Source organism: Protopterus annectens, chromosome 14.part0 (genome assembly GCF_019279795.1).
Source record: "Protopterus annectens isolate FY-2018-M chromosome 14.part0, PAN1.0, whole genome shotgun sequence".
Classification (NCBI taxonomy): domain Eukaryota; kingdom Metazoa; phylum Chordata; order Ceratodontiformes; family Protopteridae; genus Protopterus; species Protopterus annectens.
In genome coordinates this window covers 798,802,630-798,819,528 of record NC_056748.1, presented here as the reverse complement: position 1 = coordinate 798,819,528, position 16,899 = coordinate 798,802,630, and the positions used below count along the sequence as shown (strand labels likewise).

The window sequence follows — 16,899 nt, the reverse complement described above, 5'->3', positions numbered from 1 at the left end:
AAAAGGGGCTCTGACCCTGCCATTGAAAATGTTCTCTCATAGAGTGTAATGTCTCTCCAAAGGAAAACTCTTCAGGAGGGGAGGCCGAGGGAATAGATTCTTCAGCATCAGAATCCTCAGGCCGAATAAGCCTCCTGGTAGTCTGACAGAGTAGAGCCATCAGTGGACTCATCTGAGGAGTGGGGGGTCAGAGGCTCAACCCTGGGCCTTGTGTCTGGAGGTGGTTGAGAGCCCCTGTCCGGATGAGGTTGAGAACCTCTAATTAAGAAGATAAGATCCTCTGCTAAGCTAAGAATCTGTGAGCCAGTAGAAGGTCTCTGAGAGGTAACCTTGGGAGGCAAAGCTTTAGTAAGTTTAGCAGCTTTAGCCCTAGAGAAAGCCTTAATGGACATGGATGCAGGAGGTCTAGCTGCACCACGTGCAGGAGTAGACGTGTCTAAAGGAATGGTGTCGGAAGGTTCCTGGACACCAGTTTCAGAAGGTAATTCAATAACCGACTCGGCCGGGGCCTCCGGGCCGAGGTAGTCGGGTTGTGCGGTTTCGTAATCGGAAGTACCAAGGACTCTGTTTCAGCCAAGACAGAGACACTCGTAGGCCTGACCGTGGTTTCAGCCGAAACCGCTGCCCACGGTGTCGGTCCTTGTCCTTCCGCTTTCTTAACTAAATGCGAAGTCGGAGTCTCCGACGGCATCTTGTAAGCAAAACTAGCCCCAAAGAATTCCTCAGAAACTCCGACCGACGCCTAAGAGTTTGTCGGTTGAAGGAAGCACAGGCTGAACAGGCCGAGACGCCGTGGGTCTGGGCTAGGCAGGGGAGGCAATAAGAGTGGAAATCCTTATGAGGTATTTGTTTCCCACAAGTTAAACAATTATTAACTTTATCTGACATCGGCTGAGTGAAGAAAGAGTCCCCAACGGGGTACTTAGCTTTTTCGAAGTCTTCGGTAGCTGAATCACAGGAGCTGGCCGACCAGCACTTGCGAACTGCTTCTGCTTCGGGCACCACGCGGCAAGAAAGACTGGGGCAAATGGCGTCGGCTGATGCTTTTATACCCCAGACAATCTGACGTCGGGGAAAGTGCGACATCAGCCGAGGCCAGATCCAGACTTTGGAATCCGGCCGATCAAGGGCTGCCTGAGGCAGGACAACCCATATGTGATGACTGCAGATGCATCCTTGAAGGACATCATAACTGGCATGGAAATAACACACTATAAAAACAAAACAAAAATATGCTGAACTGGAGAAACTGGCAACCTATACTAGAAATAAGTGCTTTCTGAACACATATGTATTTTCTGAATATCTGGTCTCCTGATTCAATACCTCCTTATCTTTAACTTTCAAGTTCTGTCTGACATAATCTACACTCCACTTCTACCATTCAATCACAGTTAAAGAAGGCCTTAGATGTACAGCACAGAAATGTATGGTAACAAGCAACAACTACTCCAGCAATTTCATATGGAAGAGATGAGAAATGTAGTCCTGCCTCTCAGATACATTTCTGTATCATTATTTCTATAGAAAATAATTATTCCCACAAACCTTCCATGATAAATCTATACAAAACAGAAATAAATTTAGAAAGAGGCCCAATTTGGTTCTTACTGCAGACAATGAAAACAAGGCTCCAACTCTGCATAGTAATTGTTACACAATCAAACTTACTAATACTTTGCAATCTCTCACATGCTCCCACAAAGTGGACACTTTTATGCAAATGGCTTCAGATGTTAAGAAAAATATAAGCATAAACAAACAACCAGCAAAACAGAATTGTCTTGAACAAATGAAGACAGATACTTGTGAGACAAGACTCTTCTGTGTTTGGCAACTTTCCAGGGAGTTAGCTTACTCTTTGATATTGTAAAGTGGATAAAGTACAGTTGTGTACACTTACCATAAATGTAGATGTTCGAGTGTATTCACTGTTGCAGTCATTACATTTGGGTAATCTGCTGGCAGGCTGCCCTCAGTCGGCCTGAATTGCAAAGTCTTGGGTCCTGCGTCGGTTGCTGTCTCCTCTTCCATGGCGTCAGGTCGTCAGGGGTATAAAGCATGCAGCCGACGTCATTTTCTTTTGTTTTTCTTGCCCCCGATGTCAGGTACCCCCAAAAAGGTAGCAAAAAAAATATATATATATATAAATATATATATATATATATATATATATATATATATATATATATAAAAATAAATATACATGCATCAATTTAAACTTTATCTTCATCTACAAGCAAATACACCACATAGCAGAGAAGGAAAGATAAACTCCAGAATGACAGGGGGATGGCGGGAGGGTAACCTGGACCGCAACAGTGAATACACTCAAACATCTACATTTATGGTAAGTGCACACAACTGTACTATGTTCTTCGTGTTTCACTGTTGCAGTCATTACATTTGGGTAGAATCCCAAAGCTATGGTTGGGAGGCTGGAGCTAAACAGCATTAGGTACGGCTATGAGGCCCTGCAGCACTGCAGTGGCAAAGCCTTCCCTGGACTTGGAGAAGAGAGGCAAATGGTAATGCTTTGTAAAGGTGTGAACAGAACTCCAAGTAGCAGCTTCTAGAATGTCTTTGGTTGGTACTTCTCTGAGAAAGGCTGCCGAAGTAGCTACAGCTCTGGTGGAATGAGACCTAATGCCCATCGGCACAGGATTACCATGGTGTGAGTAGCAGAAACGGATGCAGTGGCTTAGCCACTTTGAAATTGTCTGCTTTGAGACAGACTTTCCTTCTGATCCTGCAGCATATGACACTAGTAATTGCTCAGCTTTCCTTAGAGCTTTGTTCTGCTCAAGTAGAATCTTAGCTGTCTGTACGTCCAAGGAATGCAGAATTCTCTCCCCTTTGTTCTGTGGATTTGGATAAAAAGTTGGCAGATGAATTGTTTGGTTAAGAGCCACAGTGGAAACCACCTTGGGCATTAATGTAGGATTTGTCCTCAGAGACACCCTGTCTGGGTAAAATATAATAAAAGGTTCTACAGCCATGAGGGCCTGTAGCTCTGAAACCCTTCTTGCTGAAGTAACTGCTAGTAGCAGAGCTGTCTTCCATGATAAGAACTGCAGATCAGTGGTAACGGCTGGTTCAAATGGAGGCAGGGTGAGCTTTCCCAACATATAATTGAGGTCCCATGCAGGTAATGGTGATCTAGGAGGCCTTAGGTTTTTGGCTCCTCTAATATACTGCTTTAGTATGAGAAAAGATTGGTGGCTCTGTATTGTAATGAGCCGAAATGGCAGAGGCATGGATTTTGATTGATGAGAAAGACAGGCCTTTGTAAAGCATCTCAGTTAAGTATTGTAATATCTGAGGAATATGTGGTTCTGCTGTATCAGTTCCTTATGCTCGATTCCAAGGACAAAATCTCTTCCATTTGTCAGCATAAGATTTTCTAGTACTAGGCCTCCTGGCTTCCAAATTGACATCCATTACAGCTTTACTGAGAGGTGTAGTTCGTATGATTGCATGATTAGCCATGCTGCCAGGTTCAGAGTCTGTAGTTGATTGTGCAGTACATGATTGTTTTGCTGGGAAAGTAGTTGTGGTCTTTGAAGCAAGGTCCAAGCTGGGTAATGAGACAAGTTCCTTAGAATTGGGTACCAGTATTGGCGGGGCCAGTCTGGGGCAATTAATATCATCTTTGGCTTCTCTTGTTTGACTTTTAAGAGGACCTTGGGTAGAAGAGGCAGAGGGGGAAAAGGCATAAACTGACAGGTCTTTCCAACTGAAAGATAGGGCGTCCACTTTCCATGCTTGTCTGTGATAAGTCCTTGTGCAGAATCTCTTCAGTTGATAATTTTGAGGAGAGGCAAATAGATCTATGTTTGGGCTCCCCCATTTCTCTGTTAGCATGCTGAATACTTGTGGATTTAGTTTCCACTCGTGAGGATCCATAAGGTTTCTGCTTAAATCATCTGCCAGAGGGTTCTGTTTTCCTGGCAGGAATTGAGCTTGAAGATTTATCAGGTAAGTCAAAGCTGTGTCCCACAGTGCCATGGCTAATCTGCAAAGGGGGTATGAGTGTGTACTCCCTTGCTTGTTTATGTACCACATGACTGTGGTGTTGTCCGTCTTTATCAGTAGTTGCCCTGGATGAAGTAAGTCCTTGAATGCTGTTAGGGCATTTTGAACAGCTAGCATCTCTTTTTGGTTGATACGCAGATGCATTTGATGTGCTACCCATAAGCCCTGAATGCATCATCCTGCCATGTGGGCCCCCCAGGCATAATCTGATGAGTCTGTTAAGGTTTGGCTGGCAGGGGGTAGAGTGAAGGGCCGTCCCATGTTTTGGTGACAGGCCTTTGCCCATCACAGAAACTCTTGTTGCAGGCAGGGGGATGAGAGGAATCATTGTTTCCATACTGTGTGAATGCTGACTCCACAAACATTTTAAGTACCACTGAAGTTTCCTCATATGCAGTCTTGCATATGGAATTAGTAGGATGCAGGATGCCATGAAGCCCAGAGCCTGCAGAATTTGTCTTGCAGAAGACTGGGTTTTTGTTGCCATCAGTCTGAAGTAAGTAGTCAGTTGCCTTTGTTTGTCTGGCGTGAGGTAAGCCATCTTGGCAGTTGTATGCAAGTTTGCACCCAGGAATGTTATCTTTTATGAAGGTACCAGTTGTGATTTCTTTTCGTTTATTGTGTACCCTATGCACGCTAGAAGCCTTTTCACAAACGCCAGGTGTCGTACAAGAGTGTCCTTGTTCTCTGCTTGAATGAGACAGTCGTCCAAGTAAGGATATATTTGAATACTTCTTTGTCTGCAAAATGCAATTACTGGTGCCAGGCACTTTGTAAAGACCCTGGGCTCAGTAGGTAAGCCAAAGGGCAGTGCAGATAATTGGTAATGCATTAAGCCAGCCTTGAATCTGAGGCATCTTCTGCACAACTGTCTTATTGGGACATGCAGGTATGCCTCTTTTAAGTCTAAAGTCACCAGCCAAGCATTCTTGCCCAGCATGGGCAGAAGCTGTTGCAAAGTGAGCATTTTGAATTTTGGAATGTCCAGGTATGTGTTCAAAATCGATAAATCCAGTATTGGCCACCAGGCCTTGTCCTTTCTGGGTACCAAGAAAACCTTGTCCTTTTTCCTGTTCTGGTACTGTCTGAATGGCCCCCATATCCATAAGGGACGTAACCTGTTTCTGTGCCTCTGCCCACTGTTTTTTTTGGCAGGTCTAGCCAACCATTTGTCATTGTCAGAGTGTGGAAATGGAATCTGTATCCCTGTGACACGATGTTCAGTACCCACTTGTCCTGGGTTATTAACTGCCAATTTTGAGCAAAAAGTGCTAATTTCCCCCTATGGGTGCTGCCAAAAGATAAGTGCTTGCTGAAGGCAGAGGGAATTCATTGGGATTGCTTTCTGTAGGTTTGCGCTTTATCTCCTCCAGATTTGGAGGTGGATGCGCCCCATTGCTTTGACCTGTATGTATCCTGAGCCTGGTACCTGGAACCCTTAGGGCGTTTGTATTTGCCCCTTTGATCTCTGTCTGACACAGGAAAGGGCCAATTTTTTGTAGGTCAGTGTCTACTGAATCTAGGTGGCTGCACTTGTAAGAAATCTTTAACAGTTTGCATAGACTTAGCTTTGTCTTCCATTTTCTTTAAAACCTCTTCTGCCTTAATACCAAACAGAGAATCATGCTGTAAAGGTGCATCTAGCAATTTAGCTTTAACATGATCAGACAAATTTTGTTCCTTTAACCAGGCATGCCTTCTAATCACAGATCCAGTAACTGTGGCCCTGCAGGAGGCCTCTAAAGAATCAAAACCACATTACAAAGTATGCTTTCCAACTAGTTCAGCTGCATGCAATAATTCCTGCAATTCCTTATTTTCTTCACATTCTGAAATCATCATCATTTTCTATTTCAGCAATCCCATAACATGTTGTTGGTACTTAAGCATATGAAATGGACAGTTTAAGGACCTGATAGCCAAAGTTACAGATGTATAAACCTTTTTCCCCCATCTGTCCAGTGCCCTGGAATCCCTGTCGGGAGTGAGTAGGGTTTTTGCTGTTGAGGCCTTAACTCCCTTAGGATCCTGTGAAATAGTTTCAGGATCAGCAGCAGGGTTTCTAAATAAAAATTTATGAGAGTCAGGGACCCTGTAATACCAGTCAGGCTTACTGGGAGCTGGAGGTAAAGAATCAGGGGTCAGGCTTGACTCCGAAAAAACATCATCCACAATGTCTAACATAGGGGGAATGGCTAAACGCTTGTTCTGAGGGAGAAGGAGGAAATCCCTGAGCCTCTTTTTTGATTCTGAGAAGTCATGACTCTCCCAGTGAAAATGCTCCCTCAAAGTATGCAAGGTTTCTCCAAATTAATAATCATCAGGAGGAGATGCAGATGGAATAGACTCCTCAGCATCAGAATCCTCATAGGGAGGTAAAGATAATTCCTGATCAGAAGAGGAATCAGAAGAAACAGATACCTGATCTGAAGATTCATAGTCAGTGTCATGCCTAGGCCTCTTATCTGGAGGGGGATGGGTACCCCTGATCAAGGTAATAAGGTCTTCGGCCATTTTGATCATCTGTAGTTTAGGCATAGAGGCCTGTGCACGTGGCTCAGTCATCGTTTTTTTAATTTTAGAGGGCGTCTTTGCCTTTGGTTTTGCAGCTTTCGTCGGTTTGATGTAAAAATGTTGAGGTCTGAGTACACCCTCAGAAGCCAGTGCCAGCTCAGCGACTCCGGACTCATCTGAGGGAGATACATCTGTCGGTCCAATACCTAGAGTATCTTGCGGCATGCCGGACTCCACATGGGTGTCGGTAGAGGCCTGCGATTCGAAGGTAGTGGATATCAGGGGCTGCAAAAGCACTTCACTGAGTACTGGCGAACCGGCGACTGGCTTAGGAGAAGCTTTGTCGGTTTTGGATCTCGATTGCCTTTCTCTGTCCTTTTCTTTGCGTTTTGTATGTACTCTGATTGCTATCCGATGACATCTCTGGGTAGTTGCATCCGTTTCCAAAATACTTAGATGCAAAAATAAACAGACGCTTAATAGTGCGTTGGTTAAATCTAGCACAAAACCGACAGCCAGGCACTGATCTGGGCCTAGACAAGGAATACAGTATAAATGGAAATCCTTATGAGATATTTGCTTCCCACAAGTAATACAATTATTAACTTTTTCTGACATTGGTAAAAAGCAAGAAAAAAGTTTCCCCAATGGGGTACTTAGCTTTATTGAAGACTTCGGTTCTGAAACTCAAAACGCGAATATTTCAGTAGTCGGCCGACCGGTACTTGCGAAATACTTCTGCTTTGGGCACCTCGCGGCAAGAAAGACTAAAGAAAATGGTGTCGGCTGCATGCTTTATACCCCTGACGACCTGACGTCATGGAAGAGGAGACAGCAACCGACGCAGGACCCAAGACTTTGGAATTCAGGCCGATTGAGGGCAACCTGCCAGCAGATTACCCAAATGTAATGACTGCAACAGTGAAACACGAAGAACATCTGAGCTATGACACAGCATCTGAATCGCTTAGACATAGTAAAGCTTCGCTGACTTCTAATTATGGTGGTTGCCTAAAAATCACTTACTAAAAAAATGGAAATCAAAGTCTAAACCAACTTTATTAGAAGTAGTGAATACTGTAACAGAGATAAAATTACCAGACGTGGCAACTTTAGAAAAGGGAAGGCGGAAACTACACAGGAAAAATGGGAACTGTGGGAATAATATATGGAGAGAAGGAACGAAGATAAAAAGAAGGGGAGATATGAATGAGCTGTATAACTGACAATGACTGGTTAGATAAGTGATGTCTAATGTTTGCAACTACAGTTATTTCATTGGTGTCTGCGATGCATAATGTTTGCAAATAAAGTGGTGTCAATGTTTGTTTTTCATTTATATAAATGCAAGATTGCCCATGTCATATGCAATAATTTAAGGGTTCAAATGCAACACTGACTCACTGATTGCTGTTTTACACAGAAAATCACTGCCAGTAATATCTCTATTTGCTCCAAGAGTGATTCACTGCAAGTATGATTTTCTGTTTTCTTAAGTGGCTGTATGACTAAGGAGTTAAAATATTTAACAAAAAAAGCATGAGAAAGGCTGGTCCTCCTGCTGAAATGCTTTATTTAGGGGATTTGATGAGTTGCAGCTTCCACTGATTTCTTTCATTCTGCTGAAGTTACAGCGAGTTTTAACTTTAGGAATGATAGGTGACCCTTTATAACAAGCTTTCTTCAACTTCTTAATTATGACCTCACTATATAGAGTATGACAAGTTGTTTCATTTACCCATCTCTCTCTTTCGCTGCCTTCTTAGAACATTTTCACATAAAAAAGTCTGTGCTGTACACCTCCGTTTTACATTGTTTTTTACACTATCATTGTGGCTTTTGCTGATATGACAGGAAATGACACAACAGAAAACATAAAACAAGATGCTGACAAGGCAGGGAAAGTACCTAAACTGGAGTTTCACCATTTAAAGAACTGACATTAAATGTGGAAATACTAATAAAGAGCAGAAAAGTTAAGCAAGACAGAAGCCAGTCAAAATGAAAAGGCACCAGTGGTCCAAAATTCAAGTGAAGGTAAACAATGCAAAACCCAGTTGGTTTAATTTTCAAAATAACAAAGCTCAACTGCACTAGATTAAAAAATTCTAAGTACAGAAGCCCCAGAACTCTGCACAAGAGAAGTAGCTGATCTGTTCCAAAGTCATTTTGCTGCACTTTCTTTAATGAAAACAATAAATGGAATAAACATTAGAATAAAGTGAGGTGTATGTGTATGCAGAGAGAGATAGAGAAGGTAAACATGTAAAAAGATAAAAAAAATATTCACTACTACTTACTTTTTCAAAACTGATGCTTCATCACACTTCACTTTAGCTTCATTCTGAAATTGCCGTTGCAGCAGCCAAGATGAAACACTAAATCCAGTGCCTGAGAAAATGGTTAATGTGACACAGAATATTCTGAAAGAGAAAAAGTTCTCCTTGTTCCACACAGCATATGAGGAAAATACAGATAGGGAGCCCAATGCACTAAACAGTGAACAGTAAAAGTTGAGTTTCGTCCTTTCTTGCGCAGACACTGCCAAGTCTGCCAACAAGGCATTGTGATTTAGGTCCACCACAGTGAGGAAACTATCATATAGGCAAAGACAAATGAGGAACTGCAAACCAGCAGGGGCCCATGGAACCCAGAATACCAGGAAGGAAGCGGCAAACAAAGGTCCACTTCTGGACAGTGCTTTCAGTCTTTTTAGCACAACATCTGGAGAGGAGATTTGCTCATCTGATCTAAAACAAATAAATAATTTAAATTAGTTTCTCAAACATGAAACTCAACACCTACACTGTAAAACATTTCACAAGCAACATCATCAAAACGTATGCATGTGTTAAACAAAGCTTGCTTCTAAGTCATTAGAAGTGCTAGACCTTGATCAATACTATAGGAAGGACAGTCATAGAATAAAGATCACTGCTGCGGTGCTGTTTATTTTGAGTTGTAAAGTGAGCGGTACCAACTTCAGTGCTCTTTAAATACACAAAAGGAAATCAAAATGCTTAGCACAGTACACCAATGTTAACCAGGAAATTTAGGTTTTGTCTTTAAAAGTGACATAAATACCTGAGCTGCTATTTTTTAGCATGACTCAGAAGGCCAGACACTACATGATCTGCTGTCTGCTTCCACAACACTTTCTACAGCTGCACCTTGCTTCCTTCACTGGGCAGAAGCTCTTGCTCAATGAGGTGCACCTCATAGTCCTTCCACTACTCAGAAAATAGCTCCTCTTCAGTTCCATCAAAACCTGAGACAATCATAACAAAGGTGACAAAAAGTACAGTTTTGTACCTACCATAAATGTAGATGTTCGAGGATTCCATTGCTGCAGTCCTTACTATTGGGTATATTCCGCATCCAGTCGGCCCGAATACCAGAGTATAAGGCTGACGTCGGGCAGGGCGCATTAGACTGACGGCAGGACGCCAGGGTACTAATGCGCATGACCGCGCCATATCCTCAGTCTTTCTTGCCCCAGATGTCAGAAGACCCTAAAAGACAAGGCCCAAAATACCTGCACCAAAACATGAACAATATATACAAAAATATAAGCAGGTAAATCACCTACACAACCACCCCTAAACACAGAGGGAAGGAGGGAGGTAAATTGACTGCAGCAATGGAATCCTCGAACATCTACATTTATGGTAGGTACAAAACTGTACTATGTTCTTCGCTTCCATTGCTGCAGTCCTTACTATTGGGTAGAATCCCAAAGCAGAGGTAAGGGAGGCTGGCAAATCATAACGAAGCAGGAGCTGACAACATGCCTTGCAAAACAGCTGTGGCAAAACCAGCCCTAGACTTAGAGTAGATAGGAAGGTGATAATGCTTAGAGAAAGTATGCACTGAACTCCAAGTAGCTGCTGCCAAAATATCCTTAGTTGCCACCCCTCAGAAATGCTGTTGGAGGGGGAGTAGCCCTAGTGGAATGAGGCCTAATCCCAGCTGGAACCTCCTTGCCATGATGGGAATAACAAAATGCAATGCAAAAGCCAATCCACCTAGAAATAGTTTGTTTTGACACAGGCTTGCCCTGAACTCAAAGCAAAAGAAACAAACAACTGCTGAGACTGCCTAAAATCCTTAGTCCTGCTTAAGTAATAGCGAATTGCCTGTGTACATCTAAAGTATGCAAATCTTTTCCCCTTTATTTTGGGGGTCTGCATAAAAGGTAGGCAAATGAATAGTTTGGTTTAAAGCCACACTAGAAACCACCTTAGGCATAAAGGAAGGATTAGTAATAATGATACCCTATCCTTATGGAAAATTAAAAGGGCTCGACTGCCATAAGGGCCTGCAACTCAGACACCCTTCTTGCAGAAGTAATAGCCAACAAAAAAGCAGTCTTCCATGACAAATATTTCAATTCAGCAGTAGCCGCAGGCTCAAAAGGTTGTAGAGTAAGTTTTTCCAACACAAAATTGAGATCCCAAGCAGGAGTAGGAGCTCTACGTGGGGGTCTTATATTCTTAGCCCCTCTAAGAAACTGCTTGAACAAAGGATGCGAAAACAATGGTGGGTCACAATCATAGTGAGCTGAGATCGCTGCAGCATGAATCTTGATGGAAGAGAAGGACAGACCCTTGTCCAGTAACTCAGTAAGATATTGAAGAGCCATACTCAAATTAGGCTCAGAAATCTCCAAATTCTTTGCTTTACTCCAAAATAAAAATCTCTTCCATTTTGCTGCTGTACACTTTCCTTGTACTAGGTCCTCTAGCTTCCATAATCACATTTAAAACTTGTTGAGGAAGTTGAGACCTGCTGTGTTTCAACACAGAATATGCCAGGCTGTCAGAGGAAGAGAGTGAAGCTTGACATTGAGCAGATGACCGTCCTGCTGGGATAACAGATGAATCAAAGGTTAAGGCCATGGAGGCTTCTTTACCAGACTCCGTGAGAGGGTACCAGTGTTGCCGAGGCCAATCTGGAGCTATCAAAATCATCCTTGGCCTGTCCTGTCTGACCTTTAACAGTACCTTTGGAAGAAGAGGCAGAGGTGGAAAGGCATACAGATGAAGGTTTGTCCAACTGAAAGACAGAGCATCCACTTTCCAAGCTGTGTGATGAAACCCCTTTGTGCAAAACTGTGGCAGCTGGTGGTTTAGTGGAGAAGTTTAACAGATCTATGTCTGAGTTCCCCATGACACTGTCAATTTCTGAAATACATGAAGATCCAGTTTCCACTTGTGGGGATCCATGATTTGTCTGCTTAACACATCTGCTAAGGAGTTCTGTGCTCCTGGCAGAAACCTTGCCTGAAGAGTTAGGTGCAAGCGAGCGGAGTCTCCATAAAATCATTGCATGCCTGCATAGAGGATAAGAATGTGTTCCTCTTTGTTTGTTGAAGTACCACATGACAGTTGTGTTGTCTGTTAGAATCAACACCTGCCCTGGAAGAAGTAACTCCTTGAAAGCCAGCAATGCGAACTGGACTGCTAACATCTCCTTTATGTTGATATGTAGATGCTGTAGTCTGGCAGGCCACTTGTCTTGTATCCACTTTACATTTAGATGAGCTCCCCAAGCAATGTCTGAGGCATCTGTCGGTAAAATCTGACACGCCTCTGGCCGGGTCACAGAGAGTCCCTTGTTTAGGTGACATTCCTGAGCCCACCACAAAAATACTCTTTGAAGGCAAGGTATTATTTGAATGACAGTGTCTAAATCCTGGCAGTGCTGTGTCCATACATTTTTGAGATACCATTGTAACTTCCTCATATGCAGTTTGGCATTGGGAAGCACCAGAATACAAGATGCCATGAACCCTAATGCTTGAAGGACTGTCTCTGCAGTCAGCACGGACAGATGAGATAGTTGATGGAAGTAAAGTGACAGAATCTTTTGTTTGTCCGGGGTTAAAAAGGCCATCTGGGCTGCTGTATTCAGTCTCACACCCAGAAAGCACATGTCTTGAGAGGGTACTAGACTGGACTTTATTTCGTTCACAGAATACCCTAGGCATCTTAGCACTGCTATAAGATATTCCAGATGCTGTAGAAGGTCTTCCTTTTCTTGAGCCAGAATCAGGCAGTCGGCTAAATAAGGATAGATTTGAAGTCCTTGTAGCCTGAAGTAAGCCATCACTGGAGCCAGAACCTTTGGGACTACTCTGGCAGTAGATAAGCCAAAGGGCAATGCAGAGAGCTGATAATGAGAATCTCCAGCTTGAAACCGCAGATACTTCCTGTAACTTAGCCTGATATGCACATGAAGGTAAGCTTCCTTGAGATCTAAAGTTACCATCCAGTGATCTTTGCCCAGCAGGGGTAAAAGCTGTTGTAACGTCAACATCTTGAACTTGGGAATGTCCAGATAAGTGTTGAGGAGAGATAAATCCAAAATTGGTCTCCACGTGTTCCCCTTCTCTGGTACTAGGAACATGCGAGAATAAAATCCTAGGCCCCTTTCTGACACAGGGACTGGTAGAATGATGTCCAATACCCATCTGTCTTGAGTAATTAAATCCCAATTTCCTTTGAAAAGAGACAGTTGTCCTTCCAAAGGAGCTGCCAGACGAGAATCTACTGGCAGTTGAAAAGGCAGGTCATTGGGTCTGTTTACGAAAGGACTGACCCCTGCCCTCACCAGAAGTCTGAGCAGGTGAACTCCCTGTTCTAGGCCTAAAAGAACCTTGAGCCCTGCCCCTACCACGTCTAGACCTACCCCTAGACTGGGAATCATAAGCAGGACATGTCCACCCCTTAGCAGGCCAATTTCTACTAAACTTCGGTGGCTGTACCTGCAAAAATCTTTAACAGTTTGTATAGACTTAGCTTTGTCCTCCATTTTCTTTAAAACTGCTTCCACAGGTGAACCAAACAACACATCAGACTGTAAAGGAGCATCTAAAATCCTTGTCTTAACATGCTCAGCCAAATTTAGATCCTCAACCAGGCATGCCTGAAGAACAGAACTAGTGGCAGCCACCTCGAGGAGGCCTGCACAGCATCAAAACCACATTGCAAAGAATGCTTGCCCACTTGTTCAGACACATAAACTAAATCCAGCAAGTCTTTACAATCAATACCTTCCGCCAAAGCATCCACCTTAGATTTCAATTGTGAAAGGAGATAATTTTGATATTTCAGCATGTGAAACTGACAATTCAACGCTCTCATGGCTAGAGTGGAAGAAGTATACACTTTCTTACCCCACCTATCTAACGCCTTGCCTCTTTGTCAGTGGGAACAGGATTTTTAAACCACAGAGGCCTTAACACCTTTAGCCCCTGAGAAACAGTTTCTGGGTCCGCCCTAGGACTCTTAAACAAATACTTATGAGCTTCGGCACCCTATAGTACCTATCAGGTTTAACAGGAGCAGGAGGCAAAGAATCAGGGTTCAGGGAAGCCTCTGCAAAAACATCTTCCACCACATTCAACACAGGAGGTATAGCTAAGGGCCTATGCTGGGGTAAAAACAAGAATTCCTAAGCCTCTTCCTGGAATCAGAGTAATCCTGGCCTTCCCATTTAAAGTGCTCCCTCATGGAATGCAGAGTCTCTGAAAATGAAAAATCCTCAGGAGGAGAAGCGGAAGGAGTGGCATCATCCACATCAGAATCAGAATAATGAGGATACTCCTGCAAATCTTCCGCAGAAGATTCAGAAGCCCCTGAACCCTGTTCAAAACTGTCAAACTCTGGTTCCACTCTAGGCCTCTTATCAGGAGGGCCCATAGAACCTCTAATCATAGCAATCAAATCTTCTGCCATTTTAAGCATATGTTTCTTAGGTACAGAACCCGAAAGGCTAGGAGAAGCCCCTACTGAAGCTGAAATTGGTCTACCTCTAAAAGAAGTTTTGGCAACAGAAGGAGAGGCTCTAACTACTTTGGGAAGAGAGGGAAGAATAGTTACCTGAGAAGCCCCCTCAGCCTGGCCTGCCTCCTGAGAGGGTACATCCTGTAACAGTAAAGTTTCTGCCTGAGATTCTATAGAAACTCCTGGCAAAACCTCTGGCTCCACTGAGCCATCTAAAGAACCGACGTCTGGGACTGCCGGTTCATCAACCCTAGGCTTCGCTGTTTTGTCCTTGGCGCTTCTTTGGATGAAGGCGGAGCATCCGACGGCATTTTATAATTGCAACGCTTTCCCAAACACTAATCTGGCACAGTCTAACCTCCTCTTAATAGTGTCTTTGTTAAACTTAGCACAAGAGCGGCAACCAACAACGTCGTGCTCAGGCCCTAAACAAGGTATACATAATGTATGGTAATCCCTATGAGGTATTTGTTTCCCACAAGAAATACAGTTATTCACTTTTCTGACATCGGTTTAAAAACTGAGGCAAGAAAAACCAAAATATTCTAACGGGTACCAGCCAACTCTGATTCGGTCTGAAACTCCGGTTTCGGAAATATTTCAGAACGCCAACCTGCACTCGCAAAACTGCTTCTGCATCGGATCACGCGGCAAAAAAGACTGAGGATATGACGCGGTCATGCGCATTAGTACCTGACGTACTGGCGTCAGTCTAATGCGCCCTGACCGGCGCCAGCCTTACCTCTGGTATTCGGGCAGACTGGATGCGGACTATACCCAATAGTAAGGACTGCAGCAATGGAAGACGAAGAACATCAATACAACTCAAAGAACAGAATAGCTTAGCAACACACAATTTAAATACAATGGAGACTGAAGAGAGCAACCAATACCTTGAAGAATGGATTTAAGTATGAAATAGCACAATAATAATTTTGTCAAACCTAAGACACAGGTGGTCACTTGCAATCCAAATGCAAATGGTGAAAAAGTCCATTTGAAAGTTAAGTTCTACAGTAAAGACACAGCAGCAACATATATTACATCTGCCTAAAGTGAGGCAGATAATTCACCAATATTTAAGGGTATCAGATTAATAAAAAGGAGTTGTGATAAAAAAAAAAAAAAGTCACAACTTCTGCACCTGCCAAAGAAATGGTCACCATGATACATCTGCAAACCACTGTGGAAAGCTTAACAACTAAGAGAAAACTAATTAATGTAAAAACATGAAATTAAATAACATGTATTAAATGTATTTTGTTCTATATGCCACAGAATGTGGAAATTACCTTACCACCCTATCAACCTGATGATGAAATGATTAAGAAATGCTGAGTACTGTAACAGCTAAAACAGGAAAAAACTTAATAGAAAGGATGAAGTACACACAACCTCGGCTAGCCTCCAAAGGTCTTCACCACTAAATCCAAGTGAGTATTGCAGAAAAAAACAGTATGAAGACCACCACGATAATGCAGCAAACAACTTCTTTATTTGGATAAAGACATAAAAAAGGATGAGCGCTTTCCGCGTCTGGACTGTACGCTTCTTCAGATCTAATGACTTGTAACAAAACTTCATCCTTATATACCAAAACTAAGTGATGATCATCACCATCAATTATTCACTTAAACAATTAATTAATTACAAAAACTAGTTGTAAAAGTCAAATTGTAGTTGTAAGATGTAAATACAATTCTAAAAATGATCGTAGCTGTCTCAAAATATAAAATAGAACAGTTCAGCACATATTCCGTAAAACATATATCGCTGAATATGTGTCTATTGTTGTATAAAATATATGTATAAAGAGCCTTCATTTATATCTATTCTAACTGAAAGTTGAAATACGTTATATATAAAATCACATTCAGAAAAAATGTATAGACATACAGTAATAAGGTGTATATTAAAATAAAATAAAATCTTAACGTATGTCAATCATCGTGTTCAAACATTCGTAGTATAATATAAATGGAACTGGTATAAGAAATGTGTGTATAACATTTATCAAAAAACCAGAAACACGCAAAGTGTAAATCATTCATTAGAGTGTATAAATAACAATAGAGGTAACTCTCCATCCATACATATTATTTATTTCATGAAAAAATGTATGTTTTCCAAGACCGACTCATCTAAATGCATCTATACTAAAATGATATATATTGAGGACGCTCATATCTATTAAAAGGTGACTCACAGTGAACCGTGTGTGAAAATAGAACTAAACCCATAGAAACATATGTATACATATGTACTGTATAAAATAAGTATTAGGTGATAAGTCTCTTAAAAACACATTTTAATATATATTTATCATTCTCATATAGTGTTATTAATAAATATATTGAATAAAAAACTAAATTATATGTAATCTATTTTTGTGTTGTGTTTATTTTCTATGAATTAAAAAATGTTTTACTATATTATTTAATGTTCACTTATATCATAATTCATAGGTAAAAAAATATATATAAAAATATAGGAAAAAACACCAGAAGCATATTAAATTTATATATGTAAAAGTATAAACATGCAAAAATATATGCAGAATATA

At 41.9% G+C, this 16,899-nt stretch overlaps 1 protein-coding gene across 1 annotated transcript in view; it reads right to left on the bottom strand.

Moving 5' to 3' along the window:
• The window catches only part of MFSD13A (major facilitator superfamily domain containing 13A), a 682,644-nt gene that overhangs the window by 448,620 nt on the left and 217,125 nt on the right, over nt 1–16,899 (bottom strand). The window contains exon 4 of the mRNA XM_044056543.1: nt 8,850–9,299. Coding sequence (XP_043912478.1) covers nt 8,850–9,299 — 450 coding nt within the window. The remainder of the gene's footprint in view (nt 1–8,849; nt 9,300–16,899) is intronic.